The sequence below is a fragment of the Petaurus breviceps genome, unplaced genomic scaffold, assembly GCF_028583685.1.
Source record: "Petaurus breviceps papuanus isolate PSGF00001 unplaced genomic scaffold, PetGlider_PUasm1.0 226, whole genome shotgun sequence".
Classification (NCBI taxonomy): Eukaryota; Metazoa; Chordata; class Mammalia; order Diprotodontia; family Petauridae; genus Petaurus; species Petaurus breviceps.
Window position 1 is genome coordinate 1704961 of NW_027185890.1, and position 26010 is coordinate 1730970.

General features: G+C 36.5%; 1 protein-coding gene across 1 annotated transcript in view; it reads right to left on the minus strand.

Moving 5' to 3' along the window:
• ITGA2 (integrin subunit alpha 2) overlaps nucleotides 1-26010 on the minus strand; it is a 166011-nt gene that overhangs the window by 86827 nt on the left and 53174 nt on the right. The window contains exons 3-8 of the mRNA XM_069095292.1: nucleotides 24738-24847; nucleotides 18062-18153; nucleotides 11544-11658; nucleotides 11232-11359; nucleotides 8779-8927; nucleotides 1177-1327 (exon numbers count right to left, since the gene is read on the minus strand). Of these exons, the coding sequence (XP_068951393.1) occupies nucleotides 1177-1327; nucleotides 8779-8927; nucleotides 11232-11359; nucleotides 11544-11658; nucleotides 18062-18153; nucleotides 24738-24847 (745 nt within the window). The remainder of the gene's footprint in view (nucleotides 1-1176; nucleotides 1328-8778; nucleotides 8928-11231; nucleotides 11360-11543; nucleotides 11659-18061; nucleotides 18154-24737; nucleotides 24848-26010) is intronic.

The window sequence follows — 26010 nt, forward strand, 5'->3', positions numbered from 1 at the left end:
ATGGGTTAACTAGGGTTTTGTGACCTGGTCTGAGAATACACACTCCTATACTAACATTGTTTCTAAAGAAAATTATATTACAAGCTTCAAATAACCAACCTGCACGACTGCTATAATGACTTCATGGTTGAAGCATACAGCAGTCTTTTTTAAGGAGCTTTTAAAAAAATTATATATAATATTTTATATTTCCCCCAATTACATGTTAAAACAACTTTTTAACATTTAAAAAAAAAGTTTTGAGTTCCAAATTCTATCTTTCCCTCCATCTCCTCCTCCCTCCCAGAGACAGAAAGCAATTCAATCATGTAAAACTTTTCCATGTTAGTCATTTTGTACAAGAAGACTCAAGTGAAAAGGAAGAAAGAAAGAAAAATAGCATGCTTAGGTCCATATTCAATTAATATCAGTTCTTTCTCTGGAGATGGATAGGATGCTTTATCATTAGTTCTTTGGGATTGTCTTGGATCACTGTATTTCTAAGAATAGCTAAGTCATTCACAGTTCTTGCTATTACTGTGTACAACATTCTCCTGGTTCTGTTCACTTTACTTTGCATCAGTTCCTGTAAGTCTTTCCAGGATGTTCTGAAATCATCCTGTTTGACATTTTTATAGTATAATAATATTCCAACACAATCGTATACCACAGCTTATTTAGTCATTTCCCCAACTGATAGGCATCCCTTCAATTTCCAATTCTCAGCCGCCACAAAAAGAGCTGCTTTGAATATTTTTGTGCAAATAGGTCCTTTTCCTTTTTTTATGTCTCTGGGATGTAGACCTAGCAATATCATTGCTGAAGCAAAGGGTATGCACAGTTTTATAGCTCTTTGCGCATAGTTCCAAATTGCTCTCCAGAATGTTTGGATCAGTTCACAACTAAGGAGCATATTTTTTAAGGCAGAATGTGAAGAGGTCTAATTCTACACATTGATGTTGAAAAAAACATAAGTGAGTAGAATCGACTACAGAGGTTTTAATGTTTATTCAATGCTACTGGGATAGAAAGGCTTTTGAATGAAACTTTGTTGATCATATAAACACACATGTTGAAATACTGGTGATTTTTCTAAAGGGAAATAAGAATCAACTACAATGATCAACAATTCTGCAAAATTAAAAGAAAATCATATCATTTCAGAGTTGAAGAGGACATTTTTAAAAAGTTACTTACTGCTATGCCAAATCTAAGTATGTTGTCTTCATTGCATTGACTAATAACTTTTTCCAGCATTGAGCCATCATGAGATTCACCATCTGTCACAACCACCATAACTTTGGTAGCACTAGGTCGTCCACCAGAAGCTTCAGAATAAGCAAATTCTCTGGAACCACCAAAACATGAAAAAAGTTAGGCAAAAAGAGGCCTAATATGTAGACCTATAGTTGAATATGAAACCATGTTGAAACTATAAATATATTAATGGATTCATATAACACATCTTAAAAGCATCTTAAAGCATGGTGACTTTTTCTTCCTAAGAGCATTACTATATACCCACATGTTTTCTATTAGTATATATACAAAAGTGAAAAAATAGATTTTTTCATATGTTATTGCTTCTCCTGGACAGTATGGTACAGTGGAAAGAACATTGGCCTAGTAGTCAGGAGATCTGGGTTCAGATGTCTTTGTACATTAGCTGTTTGACAATGAAGCCTATTTCCACATCTGTAAAATGAATAAGACATTTGATCTGACTATGTAAAGGAGATGTTGTAAGTACTTTGTGATCTTTAAAGTGTTATTTAAGTGTGAATTATTATCATTAAACTCACTAATTATTTAAATGCTAATATTTTATAATCATAAAAATCTTTTACAAATGCTAATAAGTTAATTTACACTTGTGATAAGTTTAAAAGACAAATTTTCACACAAAATTCCTTCGAATTATCTTTACAAGTAGTATTAATTTTAAAAATAAAAAATATTTATTTCTCACTCAATAACCAGTTAAAAGCAACACATATAAAAGATTTTACAGAGATTATTTTATATTTCATTTAACTGGTGAGAAAAAGCATGCTTCTGCTAACAAATGTTAGAAATGACCTTGATAAATACATCCTGGAGCAGACAAAGATTCAATAAAACAGGAATTCCACAGGAACATGACAAACTCTCAGCCTTACATAGAGCTCTTTGTCTGCCTATTACTAAATTAATTTAAAAGATAAAGAAGAAAGGTCTCTATGGATCTCAGATACAGAACTTGTCACTAACATAAAATGGATAAAAACAAGTTTAGTAAAGTCAGTTCAACATTTGATATGACCTTCCTTCTTTAACATGCAACTACTTTGAACAAAGGGAACAAGGCAAACTGATGGGAAGAAATTCAGTCATAAAGATAGGTAAGAATCAGTTAGGCACCATTATTACTATTTTGGTCCTTTCTAAGGCTGATTTTTACCAATGAATACAGAGAAAAATCAAGTTAGTGAAATCTGGAACTGCATCAAACTAATTTTAGTCATCCTTCTAAATAGGGCCTCATCTCATTAAAAATAGCCTTCCTTAGAATGGCTACACAATGAAAAAAATTCCACAAATATTCAATGACATGTTACAACTATTTTCTGAAATGATTAATACCTTCAAGAAATAGTTTAACAGTATAATATTTATCACTCTCCAGAAATTTTATTTACAAAATTGGCAAAGAATTTTACTGAGATATATCTTGTATCATATATTTTGTTACTTCCTTCTGAAACACAGGTCCCTTTATAACAGAGACCAGTGTCTCACCTCTCCTTGTATGGTGCTTCACACATTGCACTGTTTTGTTTTGGGGTGGATCTGTGCTTATTAGCATGGGAAACACCGAATGGAGGATCTCTTTTCACTATTCAATTCCTCTGGGGTTGAAAGTCACAGAGAGGTACCAGAGGAATGTAGATGGTAAGTAATTTGACTAGGACCACAGTGGCTAAATAAATCCACTGTTTAGAATACCTGGCTTCCTTAAAATTCAGTCCAACCACTTATCTATTCCAGGAGGTCTTTCTGGTCCTCTCTTGCCTGCTCTCCCGCCCCCGACAAGTGCCTTTCCATCAACAGTTACTTTCTATCTACTCTGTATATATCTTGTATGTAGCAATTTATATATATGGTCTCTCCCCCACAAGAATGCAAGATTCTTTAGGGCAGAGACTGTTACTGCTTTTTCTTTATATTCCTACTGCTTAGCACAGTGTCTGGCACATAGGAAGTTTGTAATACTTAACTGATGGGTTGATTAATATTTTTTTAATTGAAATAGCAGAATTGTAAGGTTCTTGAAAATGGAGACTATATCTTATTCATATTTATATTCCTTACTGAGCATAGCAAAATTGTAAATAGGAAATGCTCAAGAAGTATTTTTTAAAATAAAGGAATGAATGGCTGCCCCACCTGACAAAGTATGACTCTGCAACTCATGTATTTATTTTGTCCCGACTTGTGATTTCAACTTGTGGGAAATTCCCTAGTGTGGGAATCCCCCCTCTTCCCTGCCCCTGTCAATGCTTATCTATGACAATCAGTAAGTTTTAGGTCTTATAGAGAGAGGTCTGAGAGACTGAGAGGTTAAGAAACTTGTACAGGGGACAGCTAGGTGGTGCAGTGACTAGAGTACCATCTCTAGAGTCAGGAGGACCTGAATTCAAATCCAACCTCAGACACTTAACACTTACTAGCCATGTGACCTTGGACAAGTCACTTAACTCCAACTGCCCTGCCTTTCCCCCTCAAAAAAAAAAAACTTGTGCAGGACCACCCATTTAAATCTAAGCTAAATGAAGACTTGAGCACATGCCTTCTTTACCATAAGGCTGGTCCTATCTCTGTACAATTTTATTAGATATCCTAAATACACAGACAAAAGGAGAAAAGGGAAACGAAGGTGGTCAGATGATTACCAGACATAGTAGAATATATTCTAATTTGATAATGAGTAGGACCAAGAAGCTAATGATAGTCAGTCGATAAGTATTTATTAAATGTCTACTGTGTGCCAGGCACTGTGCTAAGTCATCAAGGTACAAAGAAAGGCAAAAGACAGTCCCTTCTCTAAAGGAGTTAACAGTCTAATGGGAAAGACAATATGGAAAGAACTACATACAAACAAAATAAATGCCGGATAAAATGTAGATAATCAACAGAGGGAAGGCATTAACCTTCAGAGGGATCAGGAAGGCTTCTCCTAGAAGATTAATTGGAAGGCAGATATGAGGAGAGGCATTCTAGGCATGGGGGAAAAGCCAGCGAAAAAGCCCAGAGTCTAGAGACAGAGGGCGTTGTTCAAGGAGCGACAAGAAGGCCAGCATCACTGGATCACAGGGTGTGTGGCAGCAAGTAAGGCATAAGAGGGGCCAGGCTGTAAAGGAGGAAAAGAGAAGGGGACAAACATTTATCAATGACCTTTTGGGTCAGATACTGGGCAGCTATGAGATGCAGTGGATAGAAAGCTGGGCCTGTAGTCAGGAAGACCTGAGTTCAAATCTGACCTCAGACTTTACTAGCTATGTGACCATGGGCAAGTATTTTAATCTTGTTTGCTTCAGTTTGCCATCTGTAAAATGAGCTGGAGAAGGAAATGGTAAACTACTACAGTATCTCTGCCAAGAAAACCCAAAATGGGGTCACAAAGAATTGGACATGACTGAAAATGATTGAACAAATGATGTGCCAGATGTTATTCTAAATGTTTTTACAAATGTTATATCACTTGATCCTCATAACACCCGGGAGGCCAATGCCATTATTGTTACATTTGAGGAAGCTAAGGCAAAGAAGTTAAGTCACATAGCAAGTAAGTTTCTGAGGTAGGATTTTAACTCAGGCCTTCCTGGCTCCAGGCCCAGCACTCTATCCACTTTGCCACCTAGTTGATAGGCTTCAAATCCAAGTAGAGCATTTATTTATAATTGATCCTGAATAAATAGAAAGCCACCGGAGTTTATTGAGTAGGAGGATGACATGATCAGACCTGTATTTTCAGAAGATCACATTGGCAGCTGTGGGAAAAATATAGCAGAATGGGAAAAGATGAGGCAGGGAGACCAACCAGCCAGCTATTGCAACAGTGCAGGTACAAGATGATGAGAGACATTAGTTAGGAAAAAGTTATGAAAAGGCTACAAAAGTGTTCCTACTAATACAGTACTCGCCACGCTACAAAGAAACCTTCACTTCAAGTTTTAAACTCAATCAATTGTACTTACTGATAAATGAGTACAATTCTATAATGGAAGTCACCAGGAGAAGAAGCATTCCCATTAGAAAAATGAGTTTCACAGAATATTTTTTGTAACACATTCTCTAAAATAAGGGATATAGGTCTAACTGGGTATTTGCTAAAGAACATTTAAGAAGGCATTAAAAATATAGCATATATGTGAAAAGAAATACTTAAACCACACTGTTATTCTTAATGGAAAGAACTCTTTCTGTGAACACATTTTAGATATACCTCAGCTTTCTAACCTCAATCTTGATGTAGAGTCTATAACATGCAATGCATGCATTTTAATTGGATTCCAATTCTCTTCATAAATTTAGGAATGCATTGTGGTGTATGTGGTCATAAAAGCATGGTATTCCATTTTCTACAGCCATTTTTGTATTAAACATCAGATTTCACCCACATACAGTCTAAAAAATGATTCCTTTTTTGAGCAATGATGACATTTTTAACCAAGGTAAAAATCATCTAATCTCTGATTGTAAAACATAGTCAAGAAGTTTGGGGGTGGGGAGAAGGGAAGCTTCATTCGATCCATCTGGTTTGTGATGGCCGATATGCCCACTGGTCTATATTTAGCCTAGTCACCCATCCCTGGAAATGGTCACTGTAGATAGTGTGAGGTCAACTTGTCATAGTCTGGGACATTTCCTGCTATTTCATTGTAGTGGGAGCTATATAAGCAAACCAAGAAGGATTATTATAAGTAATATCAGAAAGCAAGGCGAAGGATGAAGATGGCCCATGGACACTCAAGGACTCCTCTGGCAGGTGTGGGTGGGTACACAGAGCTGTCCAAAGAAATCTGTTTCTGCTTCCTAAGTGGCAGGTGGTATGGTCCTTCAATCAGCACGGCAATCCTGGTGTAATGTGCCCTGGTCCATGAGCTACTGACTCTAAGCATTATTGTTCTTTTTTTTTTTTTTTGGTAAGAGGTTGGGGGAGATATTTTGTCTCTAACAAAGGAGACAAAGGGGTTGTCAGGTAAGTAAGAGGAAAACCAGCAAAGTTCCATCTCAAGGAAATCAAAGAAGAAGAAAAGACGTGTGTATTATGGAGGGAGAAGCATTTATTGAGTACTTCCTGTGTGCTAAGCGCTGCTTAGCACTTCACAAATATTATCACATTTTATCCTCACAACAACTCTGGAAGGTAGGTGCCATTATTATCCCCATTGTATAGCTGAGGAAACTGAGGCAGGCGGAGGTTAAGTGACTTGCCCAGGATCACAAAGATAGAAAGGCTCTAAGGTCAAATTTGAACTCATGTATTCCTGAATGAATGGCCATTATTCTATCAAGTAATACTACTATACTTGGAGTACCTGAATTTATGTCTCATTTTCAATACTTACGAGTTATATGACTGTGCCCAAATAATTTTCACATTTTAAGCTTCAGTTTTCTCCCTTATAAAATGGGAATACTTAGACCAGCAAATACTTAAGACCTTTGAGTTGCCATGAAAAAAAATATTACATAATTGTTATTATTTCAAGGAGAGAATTATCAACAATGTTAACTGCCTCAAAGAGGTCAAGAAGGATGATGAGTTTGAAAAAAACTCTGAATTTGGTGATTGGGGGGAGGTTACTGGTGACATTCAAGAACGTAATTTCCTGAAGAATTTATCCTTGGGACTGAAAGCTGTATGCCAAAGAGATACAACAACTAAGGAGTGACTAGGTACTGGAGAAATTGAATAAAGAAATGGGGATAGCCTTTCCCCAGACATTTGGTTATAAAAAAAGGCAAAAATAGCACAGTAATTTCAAACTTTAGAAGGGAATAAAGAAGGACAGTATAACCTTAAAAGGGCTTTAAGTAGGGTAGAAAAAGAAACAGCGGAGAAGAAGAAAGCAAGGCTAATTGATTAAGGAACATTACATAGGACTGGGTATAGGGACTGAATGAATGACTTTTAGGGGTAATTAAAAGTGTCACTGAAATGACAGATAATAAGAATCCAAAAAGGATAGAGAAGCAAATGAAGCTAAGATGAAAATGGACCAAGAGAAGAGAGCTGAATAGGAAGGGGGGAGAGAAAAGCAGATTTTCTGATGTGGCTAAAAAACATCACCAGATGGAGGTAGAAAAGCACAAGGCTGTCAGAGTATGAAATTTCTTAAGTCCAAGACACTGAAGATGGATGTCCACTGGGCCTAAAAAGATCAAGGAACCTGTCAATCTGGGGTGTTAGAAAGGTTTTATATATAGGTATGAATGAAAACTTGTGCAATTTATACATACTTGATGAATTCTAGAGCACTTGGCAACAAACAGCAATAATGATAACCCCCAATTCAGTAAATTAAGATTTTAGTTAAAACAAAAACCTTGAGTTGACAGTGGAATCATAACAGTGATCCTGATAAATTAACTCTTTGTATCACTGAAAAACAGCACCTATTCTATTTTTAATCAGATTAAGGAAAATATCTAATTACAAGTTAGCTTTTCCTCTGTAGTTTTAATTAGACTATTCATAGCCCTTTTAATTTTAATAAGACCCTAGGGTAGACATTTAAAAAAAAACAGTAAATCCTCTAAATGTACTCAAACAACTAGTTTCTTATACTGTGAACTTACATTCTCCCCTGCATGTCTACTTCAATGTATTACCTTAACTAATTAAAGGAAATATGTAAGAACTTATGTTCTGATATTCCTTTACCATTTTTCTATTTCTTTGATCCCTTTGCTTTTTTGCCTTGTCTAAGAATTAGCCTCTGAATATCAATCAATAAACATTTATTAAACACCTACTATATTCCAGGCATTGTGCTAATTCTAATACCAAAAGAAGGTGCTGAACATGGATATAAAAAGAGACAAAAAAATTTCTTGTTATCAAGGAGCTTGCAATCTAATGGGGGAGTGAACATGCAAACAGATTTATAGAGGCAAGCTATATGCAGGATAAATAGAAAAGCAGTGGAATTAAGGAGGGCTAGGGAAGGCTTCCCGTAGAAGGTGGAAATTTCACTGGGACTTAAAGAAAGCAAAGGTCAGTAGTAGTTAGACTGGAGGAGGGAGAACGTTCGAGTCATGAGAGACATGCCAAAGAAAATACTTATAACTGAGAGATGGAACATCTTGTTTATGGAATAGCCAAGAGGCTAGAGTATGTGGAAGGGAGTCAGGTGTAAGAAGACTGGAAAAGTGGAAGAGGATTAGCCCATGAAGGACTTTGAATGCCAAACAGAGAGAGCACTTTATATTTACTCCTGGAGGGAACAGAGGAGTTTATTGAGTAGGGGGGTGGTGGTGACATGACCAGACCAGTGTTTTAGGAAAATCACTTTAGTGGTCAAATGAAAGATGGATTGGAGTGGGGAGAGACTTGAGGCAAGAAGACCCTCCATTAGGCTACTGCAATAATCAAGGCATGAGGTGATGAGTGCCTTTACCAGTGTGGTGGCAGCATCACAGAAGAAGAGGAGGCATATTCCAGAGATGTTGCAAAGGTAAAATCAGTAGGCCTTGTCAACAGCTCAGATATCAGAGGGTAAGAGACAGTGAGGAATTCAGGATGACTCCTACCTGGCAAACTGAATTGCTTTGAAAGTATTAGTAAGATCTCCACCATGTTGGGTTGTTTGGGATGTTGCTTTAACCATTTCTTCTTTTGTCTTAAAAGTACTCATGTTGAATACAACTCGTGGATAATTTCCATATTGAATTAGTCCCACCTTGAAAAAAATAGAAAGTATATTAAAAGAAGAGAAAAATGGAAGTTTTTTGCTAAATAATTACTCCTGTTAAACACAAAAGGGCATTTAATGGTAATCTAGGGATGCTTTCATTGGTATAGGGAACTTTCAGGTGAGGAAACTCCTTCCATCAATGTAGATGATTACCTTCTCTGCAACTTAACGTCTTAAGTAACATGGAAAAAAAAAAAAGAACATGGAAAAATTAAGTGTCTAACTTAGGGTCACACAGCTAGTATATGTCAGGGTGGAATCTGAATTCTAGCCTTCTTTGTTTCAAAGCCACATCTCTATCTATTACACCATACTCTCTAAAATACCAGTTATTCTATTCTTAAACCAATATTTCTGCTATTTTAAACAAAAGTTTCCCTCAGAGTCTGTCAGTTCAGTGAAGCAGTGTTTGGCCTAGGAAAGTGACACACTTTTTTTTTTCTTTTTGGAGAGCAATTGGGGTTAAGTGACTTGTCCAAGGTCACACAGCTAGTTTTGTGTGTGTCTGTGTGTCTGTGTGTCTGTGTTAAGTGTCTGAGGCCGGATTTGAACTCAGGTCCTCCTGACTCCAGGGCCACTGCTCTATTCACTGCGCCATGTAGCTGCCCCTGAAAGTGACACACTTTGATTATATATAATAGAACTAGAGACAAAGAAGAAAAAAGACTTCTAAAATGATTGTGAACATGGGAAAGTGCTTCATAAAGAGAGAGACCTTTTCATTATGGAAACAAGAAATCCAAGTGGATATGTATATATACACACACAGTCAATACAACATCATAAAAGGCATGGATATGAAGTACAGAGATCTGTTCATCAATCAGAATACTAAAAAGAAATGCTTCCTTTCAAAATTTCAGTGAATTAGGTTTTATGGAAAATTAAAGAATGTTGCTATATTATCCCAAATGATGGATAAGAGGTATGTAAGTTGAGGTACAGAAGACTCAATAGTTAAGATTTCCTATCAAGGGGCAGCTAGGTGGTGCAGTGAACAAAGCACCAGCCCTGGAGTCAGGAGGATCTGAGTTCAAAATCCAGCCTCAGACACTTAATACTTACTAGCCGTGTGACCTTGGGCAAGTCACTTAACCCCAATTGCCATGCCTTCCCCACTCCAAAAAGCAAAAAAAAAAAAAAGATTGCCTGGCACTCTATTCACTGTGCCACATAGCTTCCTATTAAGAGTTACCCGATTCAAATTAAAAAATATGCATCATTTAAAGAATAATATATGAGATGTATAGGAGAGAAGGGGCATGATAGAAGGATAAAAAGTTTAGATATGATACACTATCCACCCTCATGCAAAGGTACTAGGGAGATATCACACATAGATATTACATATACATACATACTTATACACATATGTTATACAAACTGTTACCTGGGAAGTACATTGGCAAAGGTATAAACAAAATTTTCTTTGTGAGGCATATTAAGGGAATAAACATTTATTTACTGTCTACTATGTGCCAGGCATGATGATAAGTGCTTTACAAATATTATCTCATTTTTGATAATGAAAACAAAAGTCATTACTAACTGGAAGAATCAGAAAGTCTTATACACAAGGTGGCAGGCTTTTGGTCTTAAAGGACAGTTAAGAGAATTTCGGCGGTTATATTGAGAGGATGGACTCATAGGAAAGAGCGGGGTTTGACAAGTAATCAAGTCTGGATAGAGCTTAGAATGGATAGAAGAAAGAAACGGAGAAAGCTGGAAAGTGAAAGTTTTGAACGCCAGGGTTAAGATGACAAACTTTATTTGAAAGAAACAGTTTTTGAGCAGAGAAGTGATGTAACCAGACATTTACCAGATCATCTTATAGTGGGAGAGAGTGAAGTTAGGAAGACCTATTAGGAGGCTAATAGTAGAAACAGTTAAGGTAAATGATAATAAATATGTCTAGTAGTGGTGGGCAGCTAGGTGACACAGTGGATAGAGTACCAGATCTAGAATCAGGAAGATATGAGTTCAAATCCAGTTTCAGACACTTAGTAGTTGTGTGACCCTGGGCAAGTTACTTAACCCTGTTTGTCTCAGTTTCCTCATCTGTAAAATGAACTGGAGAAGAAAATGGCAAACTTCTACAGTATCTTTGCCAAGAAAACCCCAAATGGGATCACAAAGAGTTGATTCTCCACAGTGACTTTCCTGTGAGGCAGCATGATATACTGTATTGGGTCAGTCAGCTTAACAGCTGGCAAAGACTTGACTGAGGCTGCGACCTCAGAAGACCTAGTCAGCACAGAAGGTTCACATTCTTCTTATTAGTGCCCTTACCTGAGTCTTGGCAGGACCTATATCCAGGCCTTGCACAAATTTGACCAAAAAATTCTTCACTGCACTCCAGGGATAAATGCTGTTTGATTCGTCACATACAACCACGACATCAATGAAAGATGGGCAGGCTAAAACAGGAAAGGAAAAGAGAGTCAATTTGATGGAACTGAGATTTACAGAGCTGGGGCAAGTCTTAGGGTCCACAAAGACATTACACTTAAAAAAGGAGAAGGATAGATCTTAAATCAATTTTACTATGCCCTCCCTCAAATTTAATTCATTGTCCGCAATAGTTGTGCTTGCATGCCTTACTCTGAACTGCAGGTGAAAAGCTGTTGAGGAGCTGGAAACTGGTACTAATGTCAGAACAGATGCCAGTCGCATAATATTGACTTCCACACTGCTGGGCCCACAGGGGTCCACATGTCTTCAAAAGAATGAGAAATATATAGATATTAAAAGCACTGAAAAATATATCATTTCTTTCCTCTCTTAACACAAAAATCTCTTCTACTCATTTATAAGATGCCACAAGCCCAAGGATCAGGTAGCTAGAACATGAAAAATCTTCAATGCTGCAAATAAGACATTTTCACTAAGTAAGAAGATAGGGAAAAGGTATGTGAGGAAGGAAGTAACTAAAGATTTACTCGACCTCCCTACAATCCTTCCATCAGCACAGGGAATGGGTTTGGGAGTTGGGGTTACTAGCGTGGGGCACTGAGCTGACCAAAGAAATCCAGGAGCCCAGGGGCATGATAGAGCTCCACTTTTCATCTGCTGCTCTGCCTGGAACAAGTAGCCCCTCCCAGGATAAGCTCATCACTTTAAAACTCACCACTATGCTGCTAACTCAAATCTTGATTGATATCACCTACCTCAGTCTCCTCTGCTCCATGTCTGGAGGGCTATAGGACAGAGTACCAAATTCCTTCCACTGCCTTCCTTTATAGAGGGCAGAAACCGGACTCATATTCATTCCACTTTGCATTCTATTCTGCCTAGTTTTGACTTCACAGAATAAAGAGGCCCCTCAATTCTGGGTACTTCCTGGTGTCTCACCCACCTTTCCGCCCTCTTCTTGTATACTGTCTTCCCCCCACCCCCATTAGATTGTAAACTCCTTGAGAGCAGGGACTGTCCTTTTATTAATTGTATTTCCAGCAATTTGTACAGTCCTTGGTACATCTTAAGTGATTAACAAATGATTATTGGATTGGATTTATTTAACTGGATTAGAAACCAAAGGAATGGTAACTGTGGGACTTTTAGTAGCCCATGGACCAGAAGCAAGTAAAAGCCCACTTTTTCATTCCTGGGCTTTGATGCCTGGCACATTCAGCATCCCTGGGTGATGAGAAGCAATGTATAGGTATTTCAATATACCTAATTCCTATTTATGCTAAGAACTTTTCACTTTAAAGATGGCAGAATCATAGAGTTAGAGCAGGGGCTTTCAGCTATTATTATTATTTGTATGATGGACCCTTCTCAGTATGGTATAGCCTATAAACTTCTCAGAACAATGTATTTAAATAATTAAAGGAAATGCTAAATTTTAGCTAGAGGTTCATGAAATTATAGATGGAATTTTTATACCATCCAAGTTCATGGACCCCATAAATATATGGATAGATAATCCACAGACAACTTCGGGGAGGGAGAATCTGTGGTCCCAGGGTTAAAACCCCTTGAGTGCAAGCTAAAAAAGATGTTAGAGGTCATCTAGTCTAAGTACTTTGCTTTAAAATGAAAAAAACTAAAGTCCATATAGGTTAAGTTACTTGATCAAATTAACACATATAGAAAGGGATGAACCCAGGTCCTCTGACTCCAAGTCTAGTAGAGCATTCTACTATACCAGGCTGACCTATCAATTTATTGGCTACTGAACTTTCTGCAAGCAAGTCCATTACCTCCATTTTCTAGGCCCCTATATTTATTGTTTGGTCTCTGTCATTTTATACAACATAACATTACTTTGTCTTCACAGTCTCTTCAAGTCTGCCCCAAATCACTGTTCTCTCTTATTCCTTCTCTCTTATCCTATTTACTGCAATTATTCCCTCCTAGCTCTCTCTCTCCCTTGACCCAGCTCCTAATCCCATGCTCTGTGAAGTCTTCAGATTCCAAGGAAACCTAAGTCATGATCAAATCTCAAAATTGATATGCTACAACTCAGGGAAAGCTTAATTTATTTGGTTATGTATGAAAAAGCAAAGCATAATGGAAAGAGAGAGCCTTACCTCTGACCTGGCTATGTAACTCTGGGCATTGCCACTTTTCAAAGCCCTAAGGTTACTCTTCGAAATTAAATTGCAAAACAGTTCCTGATCTTCATTTGTTGAAAGAGTTTTTGTCACTGGGAATTCCCTATACCAATGAATTAATAGATTTGAACCGTCCACCCACACCCACAAAAAATTTCAGAAAATATGCTTCAAAGGGAAGACAAGCAAAGACAAAAATAAATCTATGAGAAAACTCTTAAGCTTAATGTAAAGGTGTAGGTTGGCATCATTAAATAAAATTTGACAAAAAGATTTTGGATTCTTACAAACAGTGAGATGGGGGAAAGTGGAATCATTGGAACCAGCCTTCCTGTTGGTAGCTAAAGGATGACCAATGAAAAAGAAGAAGAAACAGCTGTCTTAACATTTCATTCTCCATGTACGAGATACACTTTTCCTCTTCAAAATTGGCTTACAAGGTCAAGTACATTGGGAAAGCATTCATTTTCAAAATCTTTCAATGGCTTCTACAGTTTCTAACAATGCTTCTTTCTATATCCCTTCTAAATTGTTCAAGTTCTTCAGAATTCTCTAACCAAAAAAAAAAAAGAGACAGAGAAATGATTGATTTCTTAGTGGATTAAATATATAAAGAATTATTCAATAATAGATATTCTTTCTTCTGAGAAGAAATAAAAAACAGCATTAAAAAGCTGAAATTGGGAGATGCCACTTGAGAATAACAAAAATATTACCCTTACTTTAACACTGGAACTTAAAGTCAAATCTGCAAATCTGATGACTAGCAGTTTTTTCCACATAAATCTTGAGAATGCTTTAAAGATCATAGCTTCTTAAGTATTTAAGGAAATGGATTCTACACTGACTCTTTTACGTGGCATTTTATTTGCTCCCTATTTTTGTAGCTATTCAGTTCAACCCTAATATCCATTGTTCCTTATAAGGAAGTACAAATTACAAATACAAATCAGAGAGGCAAAATTCAGTTTCACAGAATGAAAGTGGAATTAAAACACTTCAAATTCTAATGCACACCTATTTATGACCACATTCATTCCTAGAACAATGGTGAAGGTAATGGAGACTCTAAAATATCAGAAGCCACAAATAATTATTGAAGCACACCCTCCATGTATCATTCACCTTTACCAAGTTCATGTTTTATACCTTAATTCATGATATAAAATGCTCATCTCCAAATAGATTTTAATTTTGCAAAAATTAAAATTTTTAAAAATAAAAAAAATTTGCAAAACTCCAAAAAGTGGTAGACTCAGAATAAGATTGAAACATATTTTTTTTCCTTTATTTTTCTTCCTCCTCCCCACCCAGAACATGACTAACGAATATGTTTTGCATGACTGCCTATGTATAATAGGTATTCTATTTCTTGCCTGCTCAATGAGTGGGGGAAGGGATAAAGGGAGGAAGAAAATATGGAATAACAAATCACATTTTAGAAAATGTTTTATATCTTTACTCAGTGGTAATTAGGAGATAGTACTAAACAATTATTTTGGCACTATCCAAAATATAGCTACAACCAAAGCTACAATCTGAGCCCAAAAGTCATAAAACACACCGATTTGAACAAATGTAAAATACTCTCAGGTAATGTTACTGATTACAAAGCTCATGGGTATCTATTACACATGAAGCTAAGGAAATTTCCAATAAAAATTTGTAGGAAGTGAATTGTCAAGGGCAAGGCTAAGTAACAATATTTGTCACTTGGTATCAAGAAAGGAAATAAGCTTTACTAAGTGCCTATTGTATGTAAGACATGGTATGAAGCACTTTTATCCTTTGAGGTGGGTATGTTTACTATTCACATTTTATTCTTGAGGAAACTGAGGCAAGGTCACACAGCTCATTAAGAGTTTGAGGCCATAGGTAGTGCAGGGAATAGAGTACCAGCCCTGGAATCAGGACCTGAGTTCAAGGCCTCAGGCACTTAACACTTACTAGCCGTGTGACCTTGGGCAAGTCACTTAACCCCAATTACCCTGCCCTTTCCCCTGCAAAAATAAACAAACGAATAAAAAAGAGTTTGAGGCCAGAGGTCTTTTTGACCCTTGGCAAAGCACTCTATCCTCTGAATAACCTAGCTGCCTTAAAATAGTATTAAGAGCTTGATGCCCCTTCACCCCAATTTTAGAATCAGAGTATGTTAGAACTGGAAGGAATCTTTGAGATCTGTGATCTGACTCACTAATTTATAATATTCACCTATAAGGTGAAGAAGCTGAGATCCCGGAAGATCAAGCAGCTTTCCTCAGGTCACACAGAAGCAGGGGAATAATCTAAGACTCCTAATTGTGCCCAGGGTTTTGGTTTTTTTCCTACTAAACAATGCCTTCTCCCTTCTTTCCTTAAGAACAGAATTTTTAAAAACAAACTTTTTTTAATCTACTAAGGATAACAAAACCAACCAAAGATCACTAATTGAAAACTACTCAAATGCATGTGTCACAGCAAGTGTTGCAGAATATCATTTAAACAGAGAGAGATATGCTCAGTAATTTTAAACGAAAATATTTGAACTTGGATAGTAACAGAGTTGAATATTCCACTTTAGAAATGAAAAGGCTGCCAAAGCTTCAAATGAAAACAATACTCTAGGAAAACAGAATTTGATTTACAGACCAGTAATGAGTTGACCTCATTTTTGCATGCAGATCTGTTACTCAAATTAATTTCATTTCCATGTTATTTTCCCATTTATCACTAATATAATTTCTCTATAATCTATTCTATAGAGTATTAAATATGTAATACTGTAGGTATACAAGTAAAACTAACTCAATATGGTTGTTATTTTAAGTGAGAAGTATTTATTTCTAACTTATTCTCAAGATTGACAAAGGAAACCTTGGGAATTATCTCCTACTTATCTTCCCAGGACACTCACTGACAAGACATAGAAATAAGTTGATGCTAATTACTATTTTTTAAAAATTTAATAACATTAATATTCTAGCAAATCTAAACTTTTTTTTTGCTTTTTGGAGGGGGGAAGGCAAGGCAATTAGGGTTATGTGACTTGCCCAAGGTCACATGGCTAGTAAGTATCAAATGTTGGAGGCTGGATTTGAATTCAGGTCCTCTTGACTTCATGGCCAGTGCTCTATTTACTGTGCCACCTAGCCATCCCAAGTCCAAACACTTCTAGGGAGAAAATGGACTATTCCCCAGATTTAAATTGTGCCTCATAAATGTTCACATAAACTCTTAAGTAATATTGTCTACATCTCCCATTAAGCTATAGCAACCTGCCAATTCAGGGAGCAAATTCTGTGCAAGCTCTCTTCTCTTTGTGGGGTAAAAGGCCTCAGTCCCATAAAATGATGACACAAGAATTCTTTACAGTAACATCTGAGGGAAAACGACTGGATTGACACCAATGAAGAGAGTCTTACTATCACGTTACAAAACTCTTTGCTTCTTCTGCAGTGTTTTAGGCAGTGTCTGGTTTCCAGAGTAATACAATGACCTCAACAGCTTTCATGTCCAGCTTGACCACACTCCTCTCTTTTTCCTTTTCAATCAGGCATTTCTCTCAAATGCTCTCATTCCCTCTCTGGTGTATCTTTCTTTCTTTCTCCATCACTCTCTCCCCTTCCATTTGCCACATGCCCCTTCATTTAATTCTTTCACTCTTTTCATTTGAACCTTACATCATTTTAGCTAGGACTAAGGTGATGACTCTGCCTTTAGCATTTCTTCAAATCTTTTCCTGTTTTCCCAAAATGTTAGTAGTTATATCCTCTAGGCATCATTCAGCTCACTATTATCTTTTCATTTCTTTTTACTCTTCTTTTCATGGACTCAAAAGGTGAAAATCCCTCTATTTTCCTTTGTTTAGTATTAAGGTTTTGACTGTGTGCAGCAGTCTTCATGCATAGCAATTCTAAATAGTTATTGTATATGAATATGAGAGGTCATTCTTATTCTAACTTAGATTGGGAAGACAAAGGGTCTTTGCCAGTGAGAAGTCTGTTCTTAGTCAATGATATAAGATGGTTTAGATTGGTCAGTATTCCTCACAGCAATTTTAAAAACAGTACAATAAATACCCTAACCATAGTCATGGACAAAACCATGAGAAATGCTCTCACCAATCAATATTAAATTTAATTATGTCAGAGAACACAAAGCAGATAAAATGAAGAATCTTGGAATATAATTTCAAAAAGGACAGCACTGACTTCCAAAAGTCCTATATGGGCAAGGGTTCCTGGGACCCAAAATGGTGAAGAGTAAGAGAAGAGATGCTATCATTTCCCCAAATCCTTGAGCTCAATCTGAGTGCTAGGAAGGAATATTACTTCATTTTTCCTTCTCTGTACACAAGCTGGAGTCAGGTTTCGTAATCAGTTTGTCTAAATGTTCTGAAATGTTTGGACATTGAGCATAGCTATATTCCATTTAACACTTGAAACATTATAGCATTGTAAAAATTTAAAAAGAAAAAAGGAGACCCTTGGGTGTTTGAAACCTAGAATTTGATCAATAGGAAAACTGACTAAATCATTCCTTTTTTAAAAATGGACAAGGAAATAAAAAGTTAAAACTTACCAGAAACCCTCCAGTTCCCAAGTTCCGTGTAAGTGTCAAGCCAAGGCTCATATTTGTTTTTATCTCAGTAACATTTGGAATGCTTGTTACAGCTGTTAAAAGGAAAAATTAACAGAGAGACCATTACGTTTCCACCATTTTTGTTAAAGTGATTTAGAAAACACATCCAACACTACTGCCTGACTCCCAGATAAGCTATAATGGTAATTTGTAGCACCAAATTCAGTACCATACATGCAACAGTCTGGATGTAGGCCAGGTCTAAAAATGAACTTAATATCTTCTTTGCCTCATCCCACCCAACCCCCAACACACACACACACACACACACACACTCTCTCTCTCTCTCTCTCACTCTCTCTCTCTCTCTCTATCTCTCTCTCTCTCTCTCTCTCTCTCTTTCTCTCTCCAGACAATTCAAAGTTCTAATTATTATAGATTTCTACAGTCTTTTTCACATCAGTTTCTTTTTTTTCCTCCCACATTACTCCTCAACCCTAAAAATTCCAGTTCAGAGAAACACACACCTATCTCCACAGTAACTGCCTCTAATTCATCATACTGTTGCCAGATCATTTTCCTAAAGCACAGTTCTGATCATATCATGATTCTATTAAGAAAACTTCCATGGCTCTCCATTGCCTAACAAACAAACGTGGTACTACTAAGTATGGTAGTAAAGCATCCCACAATCTGGCCCCAAATACTTCTCTGGTCTTATGACTCTCATTCACGAACCTTATGTGACAGCCAAAATGGACTATTTATCTATCTCCAAACTATCCTGTGTTCTGCCTCCATGTCACTGCTCCCACTGTTTTCTCGACTCACAATGCTCTCCTCAAAAACTACCCTAAAAGTAACACCCTTCCTCTGAGCTCCCATGTGCACTCAACCATTCATACTTTAATCTCTCCTACTAGACTACATCTAAGTATCTCTAAGGCTAAGAAGTAAACAATTGGTTAAGATGATGGTATCAGAAAATGGGATGCAGATTTGTGCCCCAGAGCTTAAAATATGTGTGTATGTGTGTATATACATGTGTGTATATAGGTACACACACATACATGTATATCTCTCAGACATGTACATATGCATACACATAAAAGTGTACGTGTGTATACATATAAATAGATGCATACATAAAATATATACACATGTTTATGTGATGTCTCTTTATACTTTGAGGACTTTAAATGGAGAGATTACCCACATATGATCTTTAAGCCAGATATTAATAATAGCTGACATGTATTTAAGAATTTCAAAGTACTTTCCATAAATTATATCATTTGATTTTCACAGAAATCTTGTGAAAATACTATTATTATTATCCTACAGATGGGGAAATGGTGCATTAGAGAAGTAGAATGATTTGACCAAGAACTCATAACAAGTAAATATCTAAGACAAGATTAGAATTCAAGTCTTCCCAAGTCCAAAACCAACACTTTATTCACTATGCAGACTAGATACAATAAAGAATAGCAACTATAAAATAGGGGAAAATATGGAAAGGTCCAGTAATTTACAGAAGGCTACATCCAAAAAGAAGAACAGCAGTAAATACCCATGACCCCAGATGTCAACAAAGACAGAGCAAACTGGACATCTAAGTTTAAGAAGATCAAAGTTTAACTTTATAAATGCATCTGACATTTGGCAGACTGAAACTCCTGAGTGGAATATGGCAATAGAGGGGTATCCCCTATGCAAAAGGCACTTATATGCTTAAAAAAAGACAGTTATGAAACGCAGATTTCTGATATACATGAAAAAAATATTCTAATAATTAAAGTAACCTGAAAATCAAATAAATTGCCTTAGGAGGCAAGGAGTTCCCAGCCACTCGAGATTTTCAACTAGATGTTAGCTGACCACTCATTAAGAACATACCACAGAAGATAGTTACAGTTTGTCTTAGAGGACTTTTGAAATCATTTTTTATCATAAGATTCTATGATGCCTGACCATATGGGAATAGATCTGAGAATAACAGGGGTGGTTACCTATGGATGGTGCAGTAGATGGTGCCAAGCCTAAAGTCAGGAAGACTCATGCTCCTGAATTCAAATGTAGTCTTAGATATTTACTAGCTGTGTGATCCTGGGCAAGTCACTCAACCTTATTTGCTTCAGTTTCTTATCTGTAAAATGAGCTAGAAAAGGAAATGGCAAGCCACTCCAATATCTTTGCCAAGAAAACCCCAAATAGAGTCACAAAGAGTCAGACATGACTAAAATAAGTCAATAACAACAGCAACAGCAACTAAATTACTAGGTCTGCTTCTGGCCTGACCCTTAAAAGCTACAGAGAAGGTACCCACCCTCCTAAGCAGCACCAGCACCAATTACCAGCAATGCCACCACTTAACTGAAGATCTCTTTGAATAGCAGGGACCCCCAGACTCCTGCTTTCAGCCCTGTCCCAGAGAAGCAACTTCTGTGGCGATATCAGATGGCAATCTCCTATCTTGGTGTTGTACACTACTTCAGAGACCACAGCTACTAGAGACTCGGAAAAAAAGTTCTTACCACCCAAGTTGGTACTGTCAAAAGGTTCAACATCTTTGAGTGACAAGGTTCTATCAATGGAAATGGCATTAAATAAATATCATTGCCACTGCACCCTAAGGACCATTGGACCTTTCCATCTGCTTGCAGCTGAAACTTCCTATATATGTTGTCTCCCTTATGGAATGTGAGGTCCTTGAGAGCAAGGACTCCATTTTCTATTTGTAGCCAAAGTATTCAGCATAATACTTGGCACAAAGTAAGCACATTTTTTTTTCCCATTCACTTACTGATGTCTGATTTATCTTTGAAGTCCTTTTATGCACGGTACCATCAAAAAGCTTTTTGCTAAAGAACTAACTGAACATTATATAAAAACACTAAAATAATGCAAATAAAGGCAACACTAAAAGGTAAGAAATTTCAGGTCAAATACAGTGAAAAATGTTACTTCCCAGCTTATCAAGGCTAATATACACATTTTTCCATTCTATTAACAAATAGGGCTTATAAGAGGGCAAAGTTGCCAGTGTTGTCAGGAATGATTACTTTATTAGACAGTGTTGTGGTTTTTTTTTGGGGGGGGAGGGCAATTGGGGTTAAGTGACTTGCCCAAAGTCACACGGCTAGTAAATGTGTCAAGTGTCTGAGGCCGGATTTGAACTCAGGTCCTCCTGACTTCAGGGCCTGTGCTCTATTCACTGCACCACCTAGCCACCCCAAGTGTTGCTTTTTAATACTTTAAATGTTAAAACACTATAGGGGATATTATGCACTGAGAACTGACTGACATGTCAAAATAAAAAGAGTCAAAAGAAAAGTAACATACAATAAAAACATCTTGAAAAATATCAGCTCTTGGCTGAAAAACTGAAAAGTGGAACAGGACAGTCAAGATCCAGTGCTGTGACCAACTTTCAATTCTGTGATGTTTTAGACCAAACCAATATAAATCAGTCAGTTCATTTTGAACATGCTTCATCTTGCCAATGTGGAAACAAAGCCAACTCATACCATTTGAAACAATGGCTCGAGGCTTGAAAAGTATTTTCACCACCATCAAGCACATTTAAGCACCTACTTCATTCACATAGGTATAAACAAGCAGTCAGCACTTGGCTGAATCCCAGGGGAGTATTATAATATTAAATTACAGATTAAACTGTTAGCTGCTCCCTGGTGACCTAAATATTCCAAAGCCATTTAATGGGCCAGATCATAAGAAAACAACATACTTAGCAGGATTGGAATCCTAACTTATTACTATGAGTGTCACTTTTTGTGGGGGAGGAAGTGATGATTTTTCAATCTAACACAGTTGTTGGGTTGTGCAACAGATAGAATGCTAGCCGTGGATTCAGGAAGATTTAAATTCAAATCCAGCCTTAGACACTAACTGTGCAAGTTATTTAACCTTAGTCTGACTAGTTTTCTCAACTGTTGAATAGAGATAATAATACACCTACTTTTCAGGGTTGTTGTAAGGATGAAATGAAATTATATTTGTAAAGTGTTTTTTGAAATTTAAAGTACTAAATAAATGCTACTATTATCATCTTTTATCATCTATTATCTTACCTACCTAAACATTCTTAGGCTGGGATTATAGAGGTTCACTCACATAATCTCAATGAAGTCTTATTTTTTTCCTAAAAATTTTATTTTAGACTCAAACTCTAGAATACAAATAGAAAACAGAGAAAAGAAACAAGAAAACATCATAAACTTAAATACTGGAATGTAAATACAAAGTTAGAAAGAAAAAAAGCATGTCGTGTGCATCACAGAACACAAGAGAGCATTCAAAATAAGTAACAATAAATTTTCATTTCAAGAAAGCCTATACGATAAATAATGCTCATTGTGTTGAGAATTGTCCATCTTTTCTTTGCGTCCTTGTGAGTTTTCTTTTGTTCTCTGCTGTGCACTTTTGTATTTTTTTCTTTTTTTCTCTTCCCCCCCCAAAGTCCCCCCAGAAGGTTACAATAAAGTTTAGATATGTTTCTCTATAGCTATATACATACACATATACATATATAGAGAGAGACATATACCGTGTTTCCCCGATAATAAGACCTATCCCAAAAATAAGCCCTCCGCTTACTATGTAAGATTCCTCTAAAATAAGCCCTATTGAGATTGCTACTGTAGTGAAGGTGACCCCCTGCGCTACACGCTACATTACGGTACCCTCTGTATGCATCGTCCCCCCCGCCCGTGAAACGCACGCCGCGCTCCCAGCTGCATCCAATCAGAGCTGCAGCAGTGAGCGCATCATCCTGTTCTTCCCCAGTGATTTGCTTATTGAATAAAGGTACATTTTTTTTGTTCACATTTACCTGTTTATTAAAATTGCTGTCAATGTTCATTAAAATAAGCCCTCCCCTGAAAATAAGCCCTCTGGTATTCTTCTGTCCAAAAAAATAAGACAGTGTCTTCTTATCGGGGAAACACGGTACTTTCCCAAACCTATTCTACTCCTGATCTTTGTTTTTATGTGTGTGTGTATGTCTCTTGTTTCCTATCCCTCCTGCCCCCTCTACTTTACTTCTACTCACTACTGTGCATTCCGATGACTTGCCTACCCCCCTCTAAGGACTCCTCCCCTATCCTCCCATTCCCATAAATCTAAACACCCTTGGATGCCCCCATTTTACCTATTCCCTCACCCTCCCCTCTAAAGATCCATCCCTTGTCCTCTCCCCCTCCCTATGCCCCTACCGTTTTATTTGTTCTGAATTTAGAAGACTTATACTCTTCTAAATATATATGTACTATTCCCTCTTAAACCCATTCTTGATGAAAGCAGGTTACCAGAACTACCAGCCCTCCTCCCCCATCTAATTCCTCTATATCAATTCTTCCTTTTGCACCTCAGATAATTACTCGTTTAAGTTGTTCCTAAATGGTTTTACTTTTTAAATTCATATCATTCTCAGGTTTACCCCAGTCTTCCTTATAAACTACCCAATCATTAATAAGAATCTTAGATATCCATTTTACATTTTACATATATAAAAGTCTAAATTTTTTAAAAGATCAGAGACAGAGAAGACACATAATATTTAATGCAGAATCCATTAAAAAGATGGACAGACTCAGAAAAAGACTCAGATTTAGAAAGGCCCTTTCAGCCTAATACTTATATCAGGAGTTTTAAATAATTTTGGATTTATCTTGGACCCCTTTGGTATTATGGGGAAATTAATGGACCCCTTTCCACAATAATGTTTTTAAGTGCATAAAATATAATGGATTACAAAGGAAATCAATTATATTGAGATATAATTGTTAGATATCGTTTTTAAAAACACATACAAATTCATAGACCTCAGGTTAAGAACATTTGCCTTACCTGAATACATTGCCCCTGTATCACACCCAACAAGTGGTTATCCAGGTTTCTTTGAAGACTTTTAGATACTTTCTTTGAAGACAGTGTAGAGAAGGGGAACCACTACCTACTGAGGTAGCCAATTCTACTTTTGGAAAGCTCTACGCACAAAAAAATTGATTTATTCCCTATGTCTGTACTGAAAACTTCCTCTTTCGAGTAGGTACCACTTTTGGCTTCCTAAGACTCATGATAAGATGGGGAAGAACCCTAATAGAGACAGAAAGACTTAGAAGAATGAATGTAGGTGGCTCCAGATCACAATAAACGTATAGATAATGTAATCAAGAATTAATTTGTAATAAGATGGAAACTGGCACACACTTGTACCTAACAACAAAAAAGAGGGATAAGGGGAGCAGCTAGGTGGCTCAGTGAATAGAGCACCAGCCCTGGAGTCAGGGCCTCAGCCACATATGTCTGTATGAGTTCAAATCTGGCCTCAGACACTTAACACTTACTTGCAGTATGACCCTGGGCAAGTCATTTAACCCCAATTTCCCTGCCCTAAACCCTCCAAAAAGGAAGAAAAAAAAGAGGATAAGCAAACTATATACCTTCTTCTTACATCTAATAAATTCAGTATATTGGAATTCATTTGGGGGAATTGCTCACACATTTTGGATCCCAAACTGAGAAAATAAGGAAAATATTCATTTGTATGTACAATCAGGTCTTGTCTCTATCTGCTGTTTTCTTTTGCCAATCTGAATTATAACAACTATCTTGAGTATTTTCAAGAATCATGGTGCTCATTGCAACTTACTTTGTAAATTCAATTTTTCACACATGGTGCTGGGTAAGTTGACAGGACATCTGTAGATATCTCCCATTCTGTTCTCTGGAAAACCACTCCATGGTGAGCCAACAAGCAACCTAAAAATAAAAGATTTTTTCTATTATACACAAAATATGAAGGTATTTATTCCTAAAAACTGAAAATGCATATATTTCAGGCTTTAAGTTAATGAATACAGACAATTCAAACCTAATTAGTTACAATTTTCTGACCAAATTTCTGACCAAAGACTATCCAACTGTACTGCCATAGAACTTTGGGAGTTTTTATTAGAGAATGGAAATGACCAGCTTAGACAACACAAGTCATTTTAACTTTATTGCTTTAGAAAAAAGGAAAATAGAAAGTCTTAAGAAAAATTGTGATATTGTAAGCAAAATAGAATTCTACAAAACATAGAACTTTTAAACATGGATATTTTATCATTGCAAGCCTCTTTTCCTACCATGATGAAATGAAATACTTGGAGATCATCTTAATTTGATTAAAAGTCACTTTTAAGACAGGTTAGAACATTCATCAATTGGGAAATAGCTTAAAAAATAATGGCATGTTAATGCAATGGAATATTTTGCTGTAAGAAAATGAAAAATATGAGGAATTCAGAGAAACAAGAGGAGATGTATATGACTAAAGTAGAATGAAATAAACAGAATTATATATATATGTGTGTATATATATATATATAAAATTTCTTCAAAATATACTATGCAATGTCACTATCAGTGAAAAGATGACCAAAAGGAAATCAAGTTCTGATAAATGAAAAATAAAGAGGGTCCTAGAAAAAGAGATAAAACATATCTACCTCACAGAACAGAGGTGGGAGACTACTAGGAAAAAATACATTGTCAGATTTCTGTAGTTTCTGTGGTTCACCTTCTTGCTTAATTGTTTCCCTCTGATAACCGAAGGTTCAGTTGGAGGAGGGTAGTGGTAAATGACTATGATGTAAATACCTAAAAGATCATTATATATAAAATATGCAAAAGGAATCATTTTAAAATAAATGGATAGAGATTAAGATAGCTATAATAACTGAGAGATGATCTTTTAAGTTACTGGCAGGAAAAAAAGCCTACAAGATAAGATTTCTTAACTTTCAATTGCTGGATGATAGAGGGAATCAGCATCAAGCACTGCTCAAAGATCGTTTATGTATGTAATATATTTTTGTACTTATGGCTGCAGATGAACATACAGATGGTTCCATAATGGTTAACTTTGAAAAAAAAATTTT